Source organism: Macaca mulatta, chromosome 11 (assembly GCF_049350105.2).
Source record: "Macaca mulatta isolate MMU2019108-1 chromosome 11, T2T-MMU8v2.0, whole genome shotgun sequence".
Taxonomy (NCBI): domain Eukaryota; kingdom Metazoa; phylum Chordata; class Mammalia; order Primates; family Cercopithecidae; genus Macaca; species Macaca mulatta.
The window spans coordinates 57638224-57654491 of record NC_133416.1 but is presented as its reverse complement, the minus strand read 5'-3'; the positions used below and the strand labels follow the sequence as shown (position 1 = coordinate 57654491).

At 41.7% G+C, this 16268-nt stretch overlaps 1 protein-coding gene across 37 annotated transcripts in view; it reads right to left on the bottom strand.

Moving 5' to 3' along the window:
• The window catches only part of LARP4 (La ribonucleoprotein 4), an 82692-nt gene that overhangs the window by 15153 nt on the left and 51271 nt on the right, over window positions 1-16268 (bottom strand). For 32 of the 37 annotated variants that reach the window (XM_077954214.1, XM_015151706.3, XM_077954221.1 and 29 more), the window contains 3 exons: window positions 8732-8944; window positions 7989-8092; window positions 696-908 (listed from right to left, as the gene is read on the bottom strand). In XM_077954214.1, the coding sequence (XP_077810340.1) occupies window positions 696-908; window positions 7989-8092; window positions 8732-8944 (530 nt within the window). Of the gene's footprint in view, window positions 1-545; window positions 909-7988; window positions 8093-8731; window positions 8945-16268 lie in introns of those variants that run through there. The other 5 variants (XM_077954217.1, XM_077954222.1, XM_077954223.1 and 2 more) reach the window with 2 other exon arrangements.

Genomic DNA, 16268 nt, shown 5'->3' with positions numbered 1-16268 from the left:
GATCCCTTCAAACCAGAACCATACTATTATTTAATTAGGCAAGTTGGCAATATATAACCTCACCCCTATAGTTTATTTATATTTTTGAGACACAGTCTCGCTCTGTCACCCAGGCTGGAACGCAGTGGCGCAACCTTGCCCCGCTGCAACTTCTGCCTCCTGGGTTCGGGTTCAAGTGATTCTCCTGCCTCAGCCTCCTGAGTAGCTGGGATTACAGGTGCCTGCCACCATGCCCTGCTAATTTTTGTATTTCTTCATAGAGACTGGGTTTCACCATGTTGGCCAGGCTGGTCTTGAACTCCTGACCTCAGATGATCCTCCCACCTCAGCCTCCCAAAGTGTTGGGATTACAGGCGTGAGGCACCGCACCCAGCCACTTCTATAGTTTAAAAGCTGGAAGAAATAAAACCATAAGGCAGATGGATATGTTAATTTTCTAAGCTATTCTTTCCTATATGAACTATAAGGAACTTCAGAATAACTTTATAAACCTCTGATTCAGAGACATTTTCTATATGAGTATTTCTTTATAAAAAGCAACCAACTCATGTTCTGAAAATAACATATTTATTTAATATAACCATATACCAATAATTAAATTAACACCGAACCAAACCAACTGCCAGATCATGTTCTTCAATTATTCAGGATGATTACACTATTATCAAAGATTTTCAGGTACCTTATTTCCTTACCTGCCCCTACCATAGTCCCCGTTCTGTTCCATCTGCAAAGTGGAAGTCTCCTTTTGAAGGTAAGTTTGCTCCTGATGCCCAGTTACTGTAGGGTTATGCCGTTCAGTTGGAAGGTTTCTTGAACTAGATCTGTTCAACTGTCCATCCCCCAAGGATACAGAGCCCTCTGTTGAGTGTTCTGAACCACTGGATGACCTAAAATGAGGCTTCACACTATAGGAAATATAAAATAATATACATAAAGCAGTAAATCAAGACAGAAAAACAACTTTCCTCAGGTAAAAAACTGGCTCCTGTTGTACTGGGGTTTTCAAAAAATTTAACTTGAAAAGCATTATGTTGTAAAAGCGTAGTCCCTTCTACATTCCAGACGTTATTTTAAAAAGTGAAGTAAATTTTTTTTTTTTTTTTGAGACAGAGTCTCGCTGTGTCGCCCAGGCTGGAGTGCAGTGGCACATCTCGGCTTACTGCAAGCTCCGCCTCCTGAGTTCATGCCATTCTCCTGCCTCAGCCTCCCGAGTAGATGGGACTACAGGTGCTGGCCACTACATCCAGCTAATTTTTTGTATTTTGTTTAGTATAGACGGGGATTCACCATGTTAGCCAGGATGGTCTCGATCTCCCGACCTTGTAATACGTCCGCCTCGGCCTCCCAACGTGCTGGGATTACAGGCGTGAGCCACCACGCCAGGCCAAAGTGAAGTAAATTTTACATTAAAAAATGTTGTGGGCTGGACGCAGTGGCTCACGCCTGTAATCTTAGCACTCTGGGAGGCTGAGGCAGGAGGACTGCTTGAGCTCTGGGGTTCGACACCAGCTGGGACAACACAGCAAGACCCTATCACTGCAAAAAAAATTAAAATGTGCAGCCGTATATACCTATACTATTCCCAGCTACTTGGAAGGCTGAGGCAGAAGACTGCTTGGGCCCAGGAGTTTGAGGCTGCAACAAGCTATGATTGCACAACTGAATTCATGCACAACTGAATTCATGCACAACTGAATTCATGCACAACTGAATTCATGCACAGTCATCAGAGAAAACCTTATCTCTAAGATAATAAATATATTTTTAAAGTTGTGTTTGGAGAGACGGGGGAAAATCCAAAGTTCTTTGAAAGAAACTTACTTTTACTTCAATACTCAGAATTAGGATTTTAGCTAATGTCATCGGATGCACTCTCGACATGTTTAAATCAGCCAGGTTTAAGCTTATGAGTATACGCAATACATTCTTCTCCTTTTTTTTTTTTTGGTGAGATGGAGTCTGTCTGTTGCCTGGGATGGAGTGCAGTGGTGCAATCTCAGCTCACTGCAACCTCCGCCTTCCAGGTGCAAGCTATTCTCTTGCCTCAGCCTCCCAAGCAGCTAGACTATAGGCATGCGCCACCACACCCGGCTAATTTTGTATTTTCAGTAGAGACAGGGTTTTGCCACCTTGGCCAGGCTGGTCTTGAACTCCTGACCTCGTGATCCACCCACCATGGCCTCCCAAAGTGTCGAGATTACAGGCATGAACCATCACATCTGGCCTATAACATGCATTTTTTTTTTTTTTTTGAGACGGAGTCTCGCTCTGTCGCCAGGCTGGAGTGTAGTGGTGCAATCTCAGGTCACTGCAAGCTCTGCCTCCCGGGTTCACGCCATTCTCCTGCCTCAGCCTCCCGAGTAGCTGGGACTACAGGCATGCGTCTCCACACCTAGATAATTTTTCTATTTTTAGTAGAGATGGGGTTTCACCATGTTGGCCAGAATGGTCTCCATCTCCTGACCTCATGATCCACCCAGTTCAGCCTCCCACAGTGCTGGGATTACAGGTGTGAGCCACCACGCCCAGCCCGCTATGCATTCTTAATGGAAGCAAAACCATGCTAAATGGGAGTAAAAATGGGGGGTGGGGGAAGGGCAAAAGTAATCATTTTATGTATAAAGCACAGATACATACATTACATACATACAGATATACAATCATCTGTAGTATTCAATTTTCAAAGGAGGAAAATGCCTAAAAAGGCTGTTTAGGGGAGTAATAATGAAGACAGTAAGAAATACTGGAATACAATTAAAAAGTCCTAGCCTCAGCCGGGCACGGTGGCTCACACCTATAATCCTAGAAGTTTAGGAGGTGGAAGCGGGTGGATCACCTGAGGTCAGGAGTTTGAGACCAGCCTGGCTAACATGGTGAAAACCCATCTCTACTAAAAATACAAAAATTAGCCAGGCGTGGTGGCACACACCTGAAATCCCAGCTACTCAGGAGGCTGAGGCAGGAGAATCTTTTGAACCCAGGAGGCGGAGGTTGCAGTGAGCCAAGATCACACCATTGCACTCCAGCCTGGGCAACAAGAGCAAAACTCTGCCTCAAAAAACAAAACAAACAAACAAACAAACAAAACCTAGCATCTTACTAAGCATGCATCACCAAATGAGATTTGTCGAAAGACCCATATGTAGGACAGCAAACTAGGAAAATACAGCAATGCACCCAATAGCATGGCATGACTGCATGAATTAAGGTATGCAATGTGGTTAAACAAACCAACTTGCTTCTAACAAAGGGAGTTTTTATCTTGGATGATGGGTATAAGCATCCAACTTCCTAAAAGCTTACAAGCAGATGAAGCTAAGGTCGACTAATAGAAAAATAATGCAGTTTAATCAGTAGCCAAAACACCTACAGTAGCAAAAACACCTAAAAACTCAAGCAACTGAGTATCCTGGCTCTACAGATTAAGAAGAGTGAGATTTATGTTTGGCCCATTATTTGCAGTTTATATATCCCAGTTTTTGTAATCTATTTTCATAGTTATAAACCAACAACATTAATCACATGTTGCCAATTCCTGACTCTAGGAATAGGGATTGAAAACTTCTTGAATAATTATAACCCCACCAAGTAAATGTAAATTCCCACAGCATCTCTAGCTGTCCTGCTTTATTCTTGACGGACCATAAAAAATTACCACTATTAACACTTAAAGTAGTTGGGTGTGGTGGCTCACGCCTCTAATCTCAGCACTTTGGGAGGCCAAGGCGGGTAGATCATGAGGTTAAGAGATCGAGACCATCCTGGCCAACGTGGTGAAACCCTGTCTCTAACTAAAAATACAAAAACAAACAAAAACAAAAACAAACAAGATAAAATTATCAGGCTGGGCACAGTGGGCTCAGTGGCTCATATCTGTAACCCCAGCACTTGAAGAGGCTGAGGTGAGAGGATCATTTGAGCCTAGGAGTTTGAGACCAGCCTGTGCAACATGGCAAAATCCTATCTCTACCAAAAAAAAAATATAAAACTTAGCTAGGCATGGTGGTACGCACCTGTAGTCCCAGCTACTAGGAAGGCTGAGGTGGAGAATTGATTGAGCCTGGGAAGTCAAAACTACAGTGAGCCATGATCATGTTACTGTACTACAACCTGGGTGACAGGGCAAAACACTGTCTTTAAAAAAAAAAAAAAAAGAAGTTGGGTTAAGTTTCACATAAAGTGACACTTTTCCATAGAATTACTTTATATTACAAACTAGATTTCTTAAATAGCAATAAAAATAGTATGTCACCTAAAAAAATTTTTTTTTTCTTTTTTTTTGAGAAAGGTCTAGCTGTGTCACCTAGGCTGGAGCGAGGTGGTGCGATCTCGGCTCATTACAACCTCTACCTCCTGGGCTGAAGCTATCCTCCTACCTCAGTTTCCTGAGTAGCAGGGACTACAGGTGCACACTAGTATGCATGGCTAATTTTTATATTGTCAGTAGAGACGGGGTTTCACTCTGTTGCCTAGGTTGGTCTCCAACTCATGAGCTCAAGTGATCTGCCTGCCTTGGCTTCTCAATGTGTGGGGAATATAGGCATGTGCCACCCCACCGGCCACAAAAAGTAATTTTAAAAATACTTAGGCCGGGTGCGGTGGCTCACGCCTATAATGCCAGCACTCTGGGAGACCAAGGTGAGTGGATCACCTGAGGTTCAAGACCAGCCTGGCTAACATGGTGAAACCCAGTTTCTACTAAAATACAAAAAACTAGCTGGGCGTGGTGGCATGTGCCTGTAATCCCAGCTACTTGGAAGGCTAAGGCAGAAGCATCGCTTGAACACAGGATGCGGAGGTTACAGTGAGCCGAGATCGCGCCATTGCACTTCAACCTGGACAAAGAGAGCAAAACTCCGTCTTATTTATAAAAACAACAACAACAACAACAAAAACGCCAGGTGTGCTGGCTCATGCCTGTACAGCACTTTGGGAGGCCAAGGTGGGTGGATCACGAGGTCAAGAGATTGAGACCATCCTGGCCAACATGATAAAACCCCATCTTTACTAAAAATACAAAAATTAGCTGGCACATGCCTGTAGTCCCAGCTACTCGGAAGGCTGAGGCCGGAGAATCGCTTGAACTCAGGAAGCAGAGGTTGCAGTGAGCCAAGATCTCACCACTACACTACAGCCTGGTGACACAGCGAGACTCTGTCTCCAAAAACAAACAAACAAACAAACAAACAAACAAAAAAAGTATATTACCCATTACATCTGAAAATGAACTGATATGATAGATATGCTATTTGCATGTGTTTAGAAAATGTCCTTCATCCAACTTCCACACATTTCAATATGCTTAACGAACAACTTACTACATTTGTATAGCCCTCAGATCTCATAATCTTACCCTTCACTGAGAGGGACTTACAATCTCAATCCAGGCAAAAGAGAGAAAGAATGAAGAAAGAAAGAAGTGATAAAAGACAGAAAAGAGAGGTAAAGTGAAAGAAAGATAAAGTATGAAAGGTAGAAAAATGCCTGGATTTCTGAAAGTTAGTCCTATTCTCTCTAAGTAGGAATAGTGATCATCACTGGGCTGTCACAAGTTAATACAAAAATTGCAAAAGGCTCTCTAAAAATGACTTTGTCCTTGGCTGTTAATATTAATAATAATAAAGGCCTGGCAGTAGTCACTTTTTAGAAGCAAGAAGGAAACAAGGATTCGGGTTGCTGGTCCAGAAGGTCTTTATTTGCTTTTTTAGAAAAAGTATTCACTTATTATTTCTGTAATTAAAAATTACTAACCTGTATTGGTCAAATATATGGAAAAGAACTGTACACAAGTAGTTTTAAGTAACATGCAAAAATGTACCACACACCATGTATTTTCAAAACCATAGGTATACTTCCTTATAAGTAAAGATAACTTGACTGTCATTCCTGGTTTTCTTACTATAATTTCATCCCTGTCACCAAAAAGGTACAACGGATAAAAGGTAACAATAAAGAAATAACCATGGAGCTATCTAAAGTATTTCAGAGTCAAGCAACTGCAAATATCAGTACCTTTATTTTTCAGACGGGGGGAGCAGGGAAGGGTGAGAGCGGATGGCGGCAGAGAATAACAGAGTCTCACTGTTGCCCAGGCTGGAGTGCAGTGGTGTAATCTCAGTTCACTGCAACCTCCGCTTCTCAGGCTCAAGCAATTCTCATTCCTCAGCCTCCTGAGTAGTTGGGACTTCAGGCGTGCACTATACCACCACGCCCAGCTAATTTTTGTATTTTTGTTAGAGGTGGTGTTTCATCATGTTGCCTAGGCTGCTCTTGAACTCCTGAGCTCAGGTGATCCACGGACCTCGGCCTGTGTTTATTCTTAGTAGTAAAATTTTTCTAACACTTGAAAATGATCTTCAATTGCTTTAACCAATTGTGTCTGTCAAGAGCAGTCCAAAAACTCTGACTATTAAAGGGTAGTACATAATGTTTCCAGTGAGAAGAATATTTTTTCATTCTGTTGGGGCTCATTTCTCCAGTAAAACAAGTTTCAGAAAAGCCTGTCAAAAAAGGACTAAGTTCCTAGAAGTCATCTTGGAAAAACATACTCCAGATGGTCTCCTTTCCAAAAAGAAATAATTAGGAGGATCGAATCTGGCAAAAGACTGAGTGGCACTGAATATAAACTATTAGGAAAAACCCTCAAAAACCAAGAGTCTCACAAAACAGCAAATGAGAAATAACAAATGTGAAACTATTAAATAAATCAAAATGACTATATATCAGTCCTTTATTCTTTGGTTACTTATATTCTGTTAAAAGACATAGTATCATGCCTGTAATCCTAGCAATTTGGGAGGTCAAGGTGGGATGACTGCTTTGAGCCCAGGAGTTCAAGACCAGTCCCAGGCAACATAAGCAGACCCCGTCTCTACCCCCAAAACAACAACAAGAAGCCATAACATACACGAAATATTGAGATTATCTGTTGATGTCTACATAAAATACCTCAGACGTACATGTCAATCTTTGTTACGATACCATATAGTTTCTATGATTCTTAATAATTTATACTGAACGGGCCGGGCGCCGTGGCTCAAGCCTGTAATCCCAGCACTTTGGGAGGCCGAAACGGGTGGATCACGAGGTCAGGAGATCGAGACCATCCTGGCTAACACGGTGAAACCCCGTCTCTACTAAAAAATACAAAAAAAAAACTAGCCGGGTGAGGTGGCGGGCGCCTGTAGTCCCAGCTACTCGGGAGGCTGAGGCAGGAGAATGGCGTGAACCCGGGAGGCGGAGCTTGCAGTGAGCTGAGATCCAGCCACTGCACTCCAGCCTGGGCCACAGAGCGAGACTCCGTCTCAAAAAAAAAAAAAAAAAAAAAAAAAAAAATTTATCCTGAACATAGTGCTTTAAGTGCGGGCTTTGGAGTTGAACTGCCTAGGTTCAAATCTTAGCTCTACCAATTACGAGCTGTGTGTTCTCAGACATAATATTTTGTATCTCAATTTCCTTATCTGTAAAGTAGACATAAGCACACCTATAAAGGGTTCTGAAAAAAGTAACTGATAAAATATGTAAAATCCTTAGGAACAGAGTTTGTGATATTAAATGTGCAATAAATGTTAGCTACTGTCTGCTGTGCACTGTAGTTCTTGGATGTCATTTCAAAAATCCTTTAAAAACCTAAATAACATACATCCCAACATTTATTCTTCAAAGAATTCTCTAAAATGCTACCAATTTAACATACTAAATGGAAATTAGTCACCAGATTTGTCAGACTGCTGTCATGAAGTAAGTTTTCTATTCTCTTTATTAAAAAAAAAATCTGAGTCCCAAGTCTGTTAGTAGCATTACCAACTCAAAGGTCAAACTGTTTTTATGAATTCTAGATTAAACTGTTCACATACATTTAGTAAAAACAAAACAAAAAAGCCACCAAACCTTTTTACTGAGCCTGACAATAAGCATTGCTATTAATGCCTTAAGATCCATTAGGAATTGTTTAAAATACGTTATAGCTATGGTTTTTATCTTACCGATTTTTTTGGAATGGTCGACCCATATTCATAGCAGCAGCATTTGTTTTATAAGATCCTGGCGAATTAAAGCCATTCACAAAACTACCATTGGGAAAGGGAGCCTAGAAGAAAATGTATGTTTAAACAATATTAATGGTAAAGGTAAAACCTGGTGTGAGGGTCACAAGAACCTTAATGAGCTTATGAATTTATCTTTTGCAAGCCAAAAATATCTTAAAATATTTTACTGATTCACTTCTGCAATATTCACTTCAAATGCCACTGGATTTATGAACAATAATTCATAACTTAATAAAGAATGTTCTGGTCTGACATTTCGCAACATTAAAATGCATTTAAAACCACGCAACTTTTTCAGTCTCTTCTTTCAATTCACTCAGCAAATTTTATGGAATAAAATTATGCACTCTAATAGCTCAACTCTTAGTCATATGCATTTATTTGGTATGGAAAATTAGATATCTGTATCACTGTTTAAAAGCCAAAAAGTGGCCGGGCATAGTGGCTCACGCTTGTAATCCTAGCATTTTGGGAGGCCAAGGCGGGTGGACTGCCTGAGCACAGGAGTTCAAGACCAGCCTGAGCAACACAGCAAAACTCCATCTCTACAAAAAATATAAAAATAAAATAAAAGCCAAAAAGTCATCAATGTCAACATGAGTTCCCACTCCAACTGATTTCTTCAAATTTCAGCTCAAATTTAAAATATTATTATATTTTATTATAAGGATCTCACTTACCAGTGGTGTTTCAAAGTAAGGTGTAGGATTTGGAGACCAAGACTGAGGCACAATACTATAGACCGAGTACTGTTGGTGAGGATTATATACAGGCTGCATAAAGACTGGGGAGGCATACTGTGCTTGAGTTTGAATGGGCTGACTATAGATACTAGAATCCATTAATCGATAACCATTCTTAGCAAAAAATGTATTGATGGCTTTTATCCTTGCCTAGAAGAGGAACACATTATAGCAACAAAGAATTAAGTGTATATTTTTAAAAATACATTTAATTTACATTTTAACATATATTTTACATGACTATACTATTTCTGCCTATGGTAGAATCAGTAGAACAAAAGAAAAGAAAATGACAGCTTTAATTAATCATTAATAAAATGTTTTCATGGTATAAAAACCATAGTAAACAAGGTAAAACCCCCCTGCCACAAACACATGTCAAAATAACCAGGTGTGCTGCCTCACACCTGTAACCCGAGCACTTTCAGAGGCCAAGGGGGTAGGATTGCATGAGCCCAGGAGTTCAAGGCCACCCTGGGTACCACAGCGAGACCCATCTCTTACAAGAAAAAAAAAAAAAAAAAGCTGGGCATGGTGGTGTGCAACCTGTAGTCCTAGCTGCTTGGGAGGCAGAGTGGGGAGGACTGATTGAGCCAAGGAGTTGGAGGTTGCAGTGAGCTACAATCACACCACCACACTCCAGCCTGGGCAACAGAATGAGACCCTGTCTCTAAACAACAACAAGCAGAGTAAAAACCTCCCAAAAAACTAAGTCAAAATAGTAAACTGGAGCTCATCACAGGCAAGGGCACTAGTATCTCTAATATACGAATTGTAAAAACAGACATGAAAAGGCCCAACAATGCTATAGAAAAAAGGGTTAGAGAAATGAACAGCATTCACAGAACAAAAAAAGGCAAATGGCTCTTAAACATATGAAAGAGATGCTAAACTCACTCATAAAAGAAATGCAGGCATATGTAAAAATGTTCAAAAATCACTAATCATCAAAGAAATGTAAGCTGAACTCACAAGATAGCATCTCACATCTATTAAAATGGGTGTAACAAAAAAAATAAGTGTTAGAGAAGATGTGGAGAAAGGGAACTTTTGTACACTGTTGCTGGGAAGGTAAATTCATATAGCCATTATGGAAACTAGTATGGAGGTTCCTCAAAAAGTTAAAAATAGGCCAGGCACGGTGGCTCGCGCCTGTAATCCCAGCACTTTGAGAGGCCGAGGCAGGCGAAGCACTTGAGGTTGGGAGTTCCAGACCAGCCTGGCCAACATGGTGAAACCCCGTCTCTACTAAAAACACAAAAATCAGCTGGGCATGGTGGCATACGCCTGTAATCCCAGCTACTTGGGAGGATGAGATTGCAGTGAGCTGAAATTGTGTCACTGCACTCCAGCCTGGGCAATAGAGCGAGACTCTGGGTCAAAAAAAGTTGAAAATAGAAGTACCATATGATCCAACAATCCTATGTATATCAAAAGGAAGTGAAATTAGTATGCTGAAGGGTATCTGCACTACTGTCTGTGTTGCAGCATTACTTATAGTGGCTAACACATGGAAACAACCCAGTGTCCACAGCAAATGAACGGATGGAGAAAACATGGTGTACACACTCACTGGAATACCATTCAGTTTTGTTTTGTTTTAGACAGTCTTGCTCTGTCGCCCAGGCTGGAGTGCAGTGATGTGATCTTGGCTCATTGCAACCTCCACCTCCCAGGTTCTAGCAATTCTCCTGCCTCAGCCTCCTGAGTAGCCGGAATTACAGGTGCATGCGGCCATGCCCGGCAAATTTTTTTGTATTGTTAGTAGAGACAGGGTTTCGTCGTGTTGCCCAGGCTGGTCTGGAACTCCTGAGCTCAGGCAATCCACCTGCCTCAGCCTCCCAAAGTGCTAGGATTACAGGCATGAGCCACTGTGCCCAGCCTCGATTTTCATATTTTTACTAGAGATGGGGTTTCACCATGTTGGCCAGGCTGGTCTTGAATTCCTGACCTCAGGTGATCCGCCTGCCTTGGCCTACCTTGGCCTCCCAAAGTGCTGGGATTACAGGCATCAGCCACTGTGCCCAGACGCATTCAGTCTTAAAGAAGGAAATCCTGTCATTTGTCACAACCTGAATGAACCTAGAAGACATAATGCTAAGTGAAATAGGGCAGGCACATAAAAACAAACACTGCCTGATCTCACTTGTATTTGAAATCTAACAAGGTGGAACTCATAGAGACAGTATAATAGTGGTTACCATAAGCCAGGGATGGGGGAAGGGAGGGACTGGGGGAAGGGAGGGACTGGGGAAATGTTTCACAGGGTATAAAGTTTCTGTTAGTAGGAGTAAGTTCTGGAGAGCAGGGTGATGACAGTTAATAATAATGTATTATATAATTCAAAACTGCTTACTTTAAATGTTCACAATACCCAAAAAGCATGTATGCAATTTTATTTGCCAATTATAGAATAACTTAATAAAGCTATGGGAAAAAAATATACCCACATGACTACTGACTAATTGTAAAAGGTGAGGAAACCTATGGGCCCCAGATACAACTCAACAGTCCATCAACGGTTGAATACAACATGTACATCCAAACAACTGAGTATCATAAACATAAAAAAGAAATGAAAGAATGATCTAGACACCATTATGAAGTGACTTCCAGAACACACTATTAAGTCAAAAAAAATTAACAGGAGAAAAGGCAGCCAGGCGCACTGCCTCATGCCTGTAATCCTAGCACTTTGGGAGGCCAAGACAGGTGGATCACCTGAGGTCAGGAGTCGAGACCAACCTGGCCAACATGGTGAAATCCCATCTCTACTAAAAAAATACAAAAAATTAGCTGGGTGTGGTGGTGCGCACCTGTAATCCCAGCTACTCATGAGGTTGAAGCAGGACAGGTGCTTGAACCCAGGAGGCAGATTTTTTTCAGAGATTTTCATATGGGAGAAAGGAGACAGGAAGTAGAAGAAAGGAAAATCATACAGCCTGAATTTAAATTGTAAGCATCAGTACAAACCTATATTTTGTCTTAAAACATAAAAACTAAACAGCTCTGTCTAAAAAAGCTTAAAAACAATGACAAAACCAGTCAACACAAACACTACTTGTGTCTAGGTAGTGGTACACAAAATACCATTTCCCCATAAAGTGGCCTAAGGACTTAAAAGAACTGGTTGACTCCAGGCCTTTGGCATGAAATGTGCAAGAGCCTGGAACATCTTGACAAACTGCACAGCAAGGTAACCAGTAAAGACTGCTATGGCTGGCTGGGCGCAGTGGCTCACGCCTGTAATCCTAGCACTGTGGGAGGCTGAGGCGGGCTGATTACAAAGTCAGATCAAGACCATCCTGGCCAACATGGTGAAACCACTTCTCTACTAAAAATACAAAAAATTAGCTGGGTGTGGTGGTGTGCAACTGTAGTCCCAGCTACTCGGGAGGCTGAGGCAGGGGAATCGCTTGTGCCCGGGAGACGGAGGTTGCAGTGAGCTGAGATCGTGCCACTGCACTCCAGTCTGGCAAGAGAGCAAAACTCCATCTCAAAAAAAAAAAAAAGAAAAAAAAGATTGCTATGGCTGCGTAGCAAAAGGTCTCAGGAGTCAATTCAAAGAGGCCAAAATCAACATGAACAGTAAATACCTTAAATATATTTAAATATTCAAAACCAAGAACAGTTAAAAATCGGCTAAAAAATCAACACTTTTAAAAACTGGTAATAAAAGCTAGAATCAAGCATGTAACATGGATTTCACATAGAACCTGTAACTCAGGGTAATGAAGATGAGTATGAGTTTCTAATAAACGAAAAATAGATAAATACCACAATTTTAGCAATCTCTAATGAATTAACAGACCAATGAGCATACCAGCTAGCTTTTGTATCCTCCCTGTTGCCCCAAAAATCAAACCCAGTTCTGATCATGCCTCTTGCTACCAATATGCATGAAATATAGGAGACAGATCACTATTTATCTACTTTCCATGACAGCCATGTCTTTAAAAAACAGAAAAAGAAAAAAAGATCTAGCTACCAATTTGCATGAAAAACAGGAGAGGGGAGAGAGAATCATGTTAAACTGCACTCAAGAATAAAGGCAGCAAAATGTATATTCCAAGAAACTCTGCAAGACAGATAATGATTATCTTACCTATAAATTTCCAAAAGAAAAAAATACAAAGTTACAGGAAAAAAACTACAGATTTTTTAAATTTTACTTTTTTTTTTGAGACAGTCTCACTCTGCCACCGAAGATGGGGTGCAGTGGTGTGATCTTGGCTCACTGAAACCTCCTTCTCCAAGGATCAAGTGATTCTCGGGCCTCAGCCTCCTGAGTAGCTAGGACTACAGGCCTAAGTCACAAAGCCTGGCTAAATATTTTTGTATTTTTAGCAGAGACAGGGTTTCACCATGTTGGCCATGCTGGTCTGGACTCCTGGCCTCATGTGATCTGCCTGCATCAGCCCAGCCAAAGTGCTGGAATTACAGGCATGAGCCACAGTGCCCGGCCCAGATTTTTAAATAGGAAAAAAGAAAAAGAAGGGGAGTCGGGAAAATATGAAAAGTGACTAGGTATTTGATGATGTTCAAGACATTGTTCATTTTTTAAAGTCTAATGATGATATTGTCACCAGGTATTAAAGAATCCCAGCCGGGTGCAGTGGCTCACGCCTGTAATCCTAGCACTTCGGGAGGCCGAGGCAGGCAGATCTCCTGAGGTTCGAAGTTTGAGACCAGCTGGCCAACATGATGAAACCCCGTCTCTACTAAAAATACAAAAATTAGCCAGGCGTGGTGGTGGGTGCCTGTAATCCCAGCTACTCAGGAGGCTGAAGCAGGAGAATTGCTTGAACCCAGGGGAACAGAGGTTGCACTGAGCTGAGACCACATCACTTTACTCCAGCCTGGGCGAAAGAGCAAGACTCCGTCTCAAAATAAGGGAAAGAATCCCTCTTGTTAGAGATACAAATTTTAATTTATTTATGGATGAAATCTGAAATTAAGGTTGAAATTTGCTTCAAGATGACTGGGGTTGTGGAGAAATGAGTGGGAATATAGAGGAAATAAGAATGGCCATTTTCCACTAACTGTTAAAATTGGGTAACATCTATAGAGTTCCAGTCTTATAAGAAGAGTTCTGGAGATAGATGGCAGTGATGGCTGCAAATCATTGTGAATGTATTTAATAGAACTAAACCATACACTCAAAAACAGTTAAGATGGGGGGAAAAAGAAAAGAAAACAAACAAAAATAAGAACAGTTAAGATAGTAAATTTTATGTGTATTTTGCCAAAATTTAAAAAGTGGAGGCTGGGGCCAGGCATGGTGGCTCACGCCTGTAATCCCAGCATTTTGGGAGGCCAAGGCAGGAGGATCATAAGGTCAAGAATTCAAGACCAACCTGTCCAAGATGGTGAAACCCCATCTCTACTAAAAATACAAAAATTAGCCAGGTATGGTGGTGGGTGCCTGTAATCCCAGCTACTAGGGAGGCTGAGGCAGAGAACTGTTTGAACCTGGGAGGAAGAGGCTGCAGTGCACTGAGATTGTGCCACTGCACTCCAGACGGGGCGACAGAGCAACACTCCGTCTCAAAAAAAAAAAAAAAGGAAGAAAAGGGTGCGGGGGTGCAGAGCTGGGCGCAGTGGCTCACGCCTGTAATCACAACACTTTGGGAGGTCAATGTGGGAAATCACTTGAGTCAGGCGTTTGAGACCAGCCAGGGAAGATAGTAAGACCCTGTCTCCACAAAAACAAACAAACAAACAAACAATAATTAGCTACTCTGAAGGCAGAAGGATGCCTTGAGCCCAGGAGTTCAAGGTGGCAGTGTGCTATGATCACGCACACCGTACTCCAGCCTGCGCAACAAAGTGAGACCCTGTCTCTACAAAATAAAATAAAATAAATAAAATTGGGGGAAAAAATTGGATAGATAATGGGTAAACAGTAACTAATTATACCATTTTATCTTCATATGCTTCAAATTCCTATATTAAGATTAAAAAGGAAAAAAATGGCCGGGCGCGGTGGCTCAAGCCTGTAATATCAGCACTTTGGGAGGCCAAGACGGGCGGATCACGAGGTCAGGAGATCGAGACCATCCTGGCTAACATGGTGAAACCCCGTCTCTACTAAAAAAATACAAAAAACTAGCCGGGCAAGGTGGCTGGCGCCTGTAGTCCCAGCTACTCGGGAGGCTGAGGCAGGAGAATAGCGTAAACCCGGGAGGCAGAGCTTGCACAGTGAGCTGAGATCCAGCCACTGCACTCCAGCCTGGGCGACAGAGCGAGACTCCGTCGTCTCAAAAAAAAAAAAAAAAAAAAAAGGAAAAAAATGCTTTAACACTTGGTAAATTTATAAAGCAGACCATTTTATGCATTGCTTGTGGCTGCTTTTACCCTACAAGTTGCTGCAACAGGAATTACATGCCCATCAACATCTATAATATTCACTGTTTGGCTCTTTAAAGAAAATGTTTGCTGACCCTTTTAATAAAACTACAGGCTGAGTACGCCTTACCCAAAATGCTTGGTACTAGCTTTTTTTTTGTATTTAGGAATATTCGCATTGTATTTTCCAGTTGAGCACCCCAAATCCGAAAATCCAAAAGGCTCTAATGAGGATTTCCATTGAGCAGCATGTTAGTACTCAAAACCTTTTTGATTTTGGAGCAATTCAAATTTAGGATTTGGGATGCTCAAGCTATATAATATGAAGACGTAGGAAGGTTAGATTAGAAACCAAAGGCACACCAAGTTGCTGGGAATATCAAATGAAATAACACATGTGAAAGCATAAAATTACCACTTCCATGAATGTATGAAAGATACATTCTATGATTCTTACAATCATAGGCCAGGAACCCTCCTCCACTCCTAAAATTGCAACCAGTCAAACAATAAGAAATCAATTATGGCCAACCTTGACAAACTGACTTTAACAAGACCTAAATAATAACTATGGCTATTGCTTTTACCTAAGTAATGTCATACATTATAGTACACTATGTTAAAATGTCCCCTAAGGAACTAAAATCAAGTAAACAGCATTATTTTAAAAACATACTCCACTAGACCGGGTGTGGTGGCTCACGCCTCCAATCCCAGTACTTTGGGAGGCCGAGGCGGGCGGATCACAAGGTCAGGAGTTCAAGACCAGCCTGGCCAACATAGTGAAACCCCGTCTCTACTAAAAATACAAAAATTAGCTGAGCTGAGGCAGGAGAATCGCTTCAAACCCAGGAGGCAGAGGTTGTGGTGAGCCGAGATCACTCCACTGCACTCTGGCCTGGACAACAGAGCGAGACTCCATCTAAACACACACACACACACACACACACACACACACTCTCCACTAGTCAAGAAAACAGCACTTGGCCGAGCGCAGTGCCTCACGCCTGTAATCCTAGCACTTTGGAAGGCCGAGGGCAGATCATGAGGTCAGGAGATCGAGACCATCCTGGCTAACACGGTGAAACCCCATCCCTACTAAAAAACACACACAAAAAAATTAGCC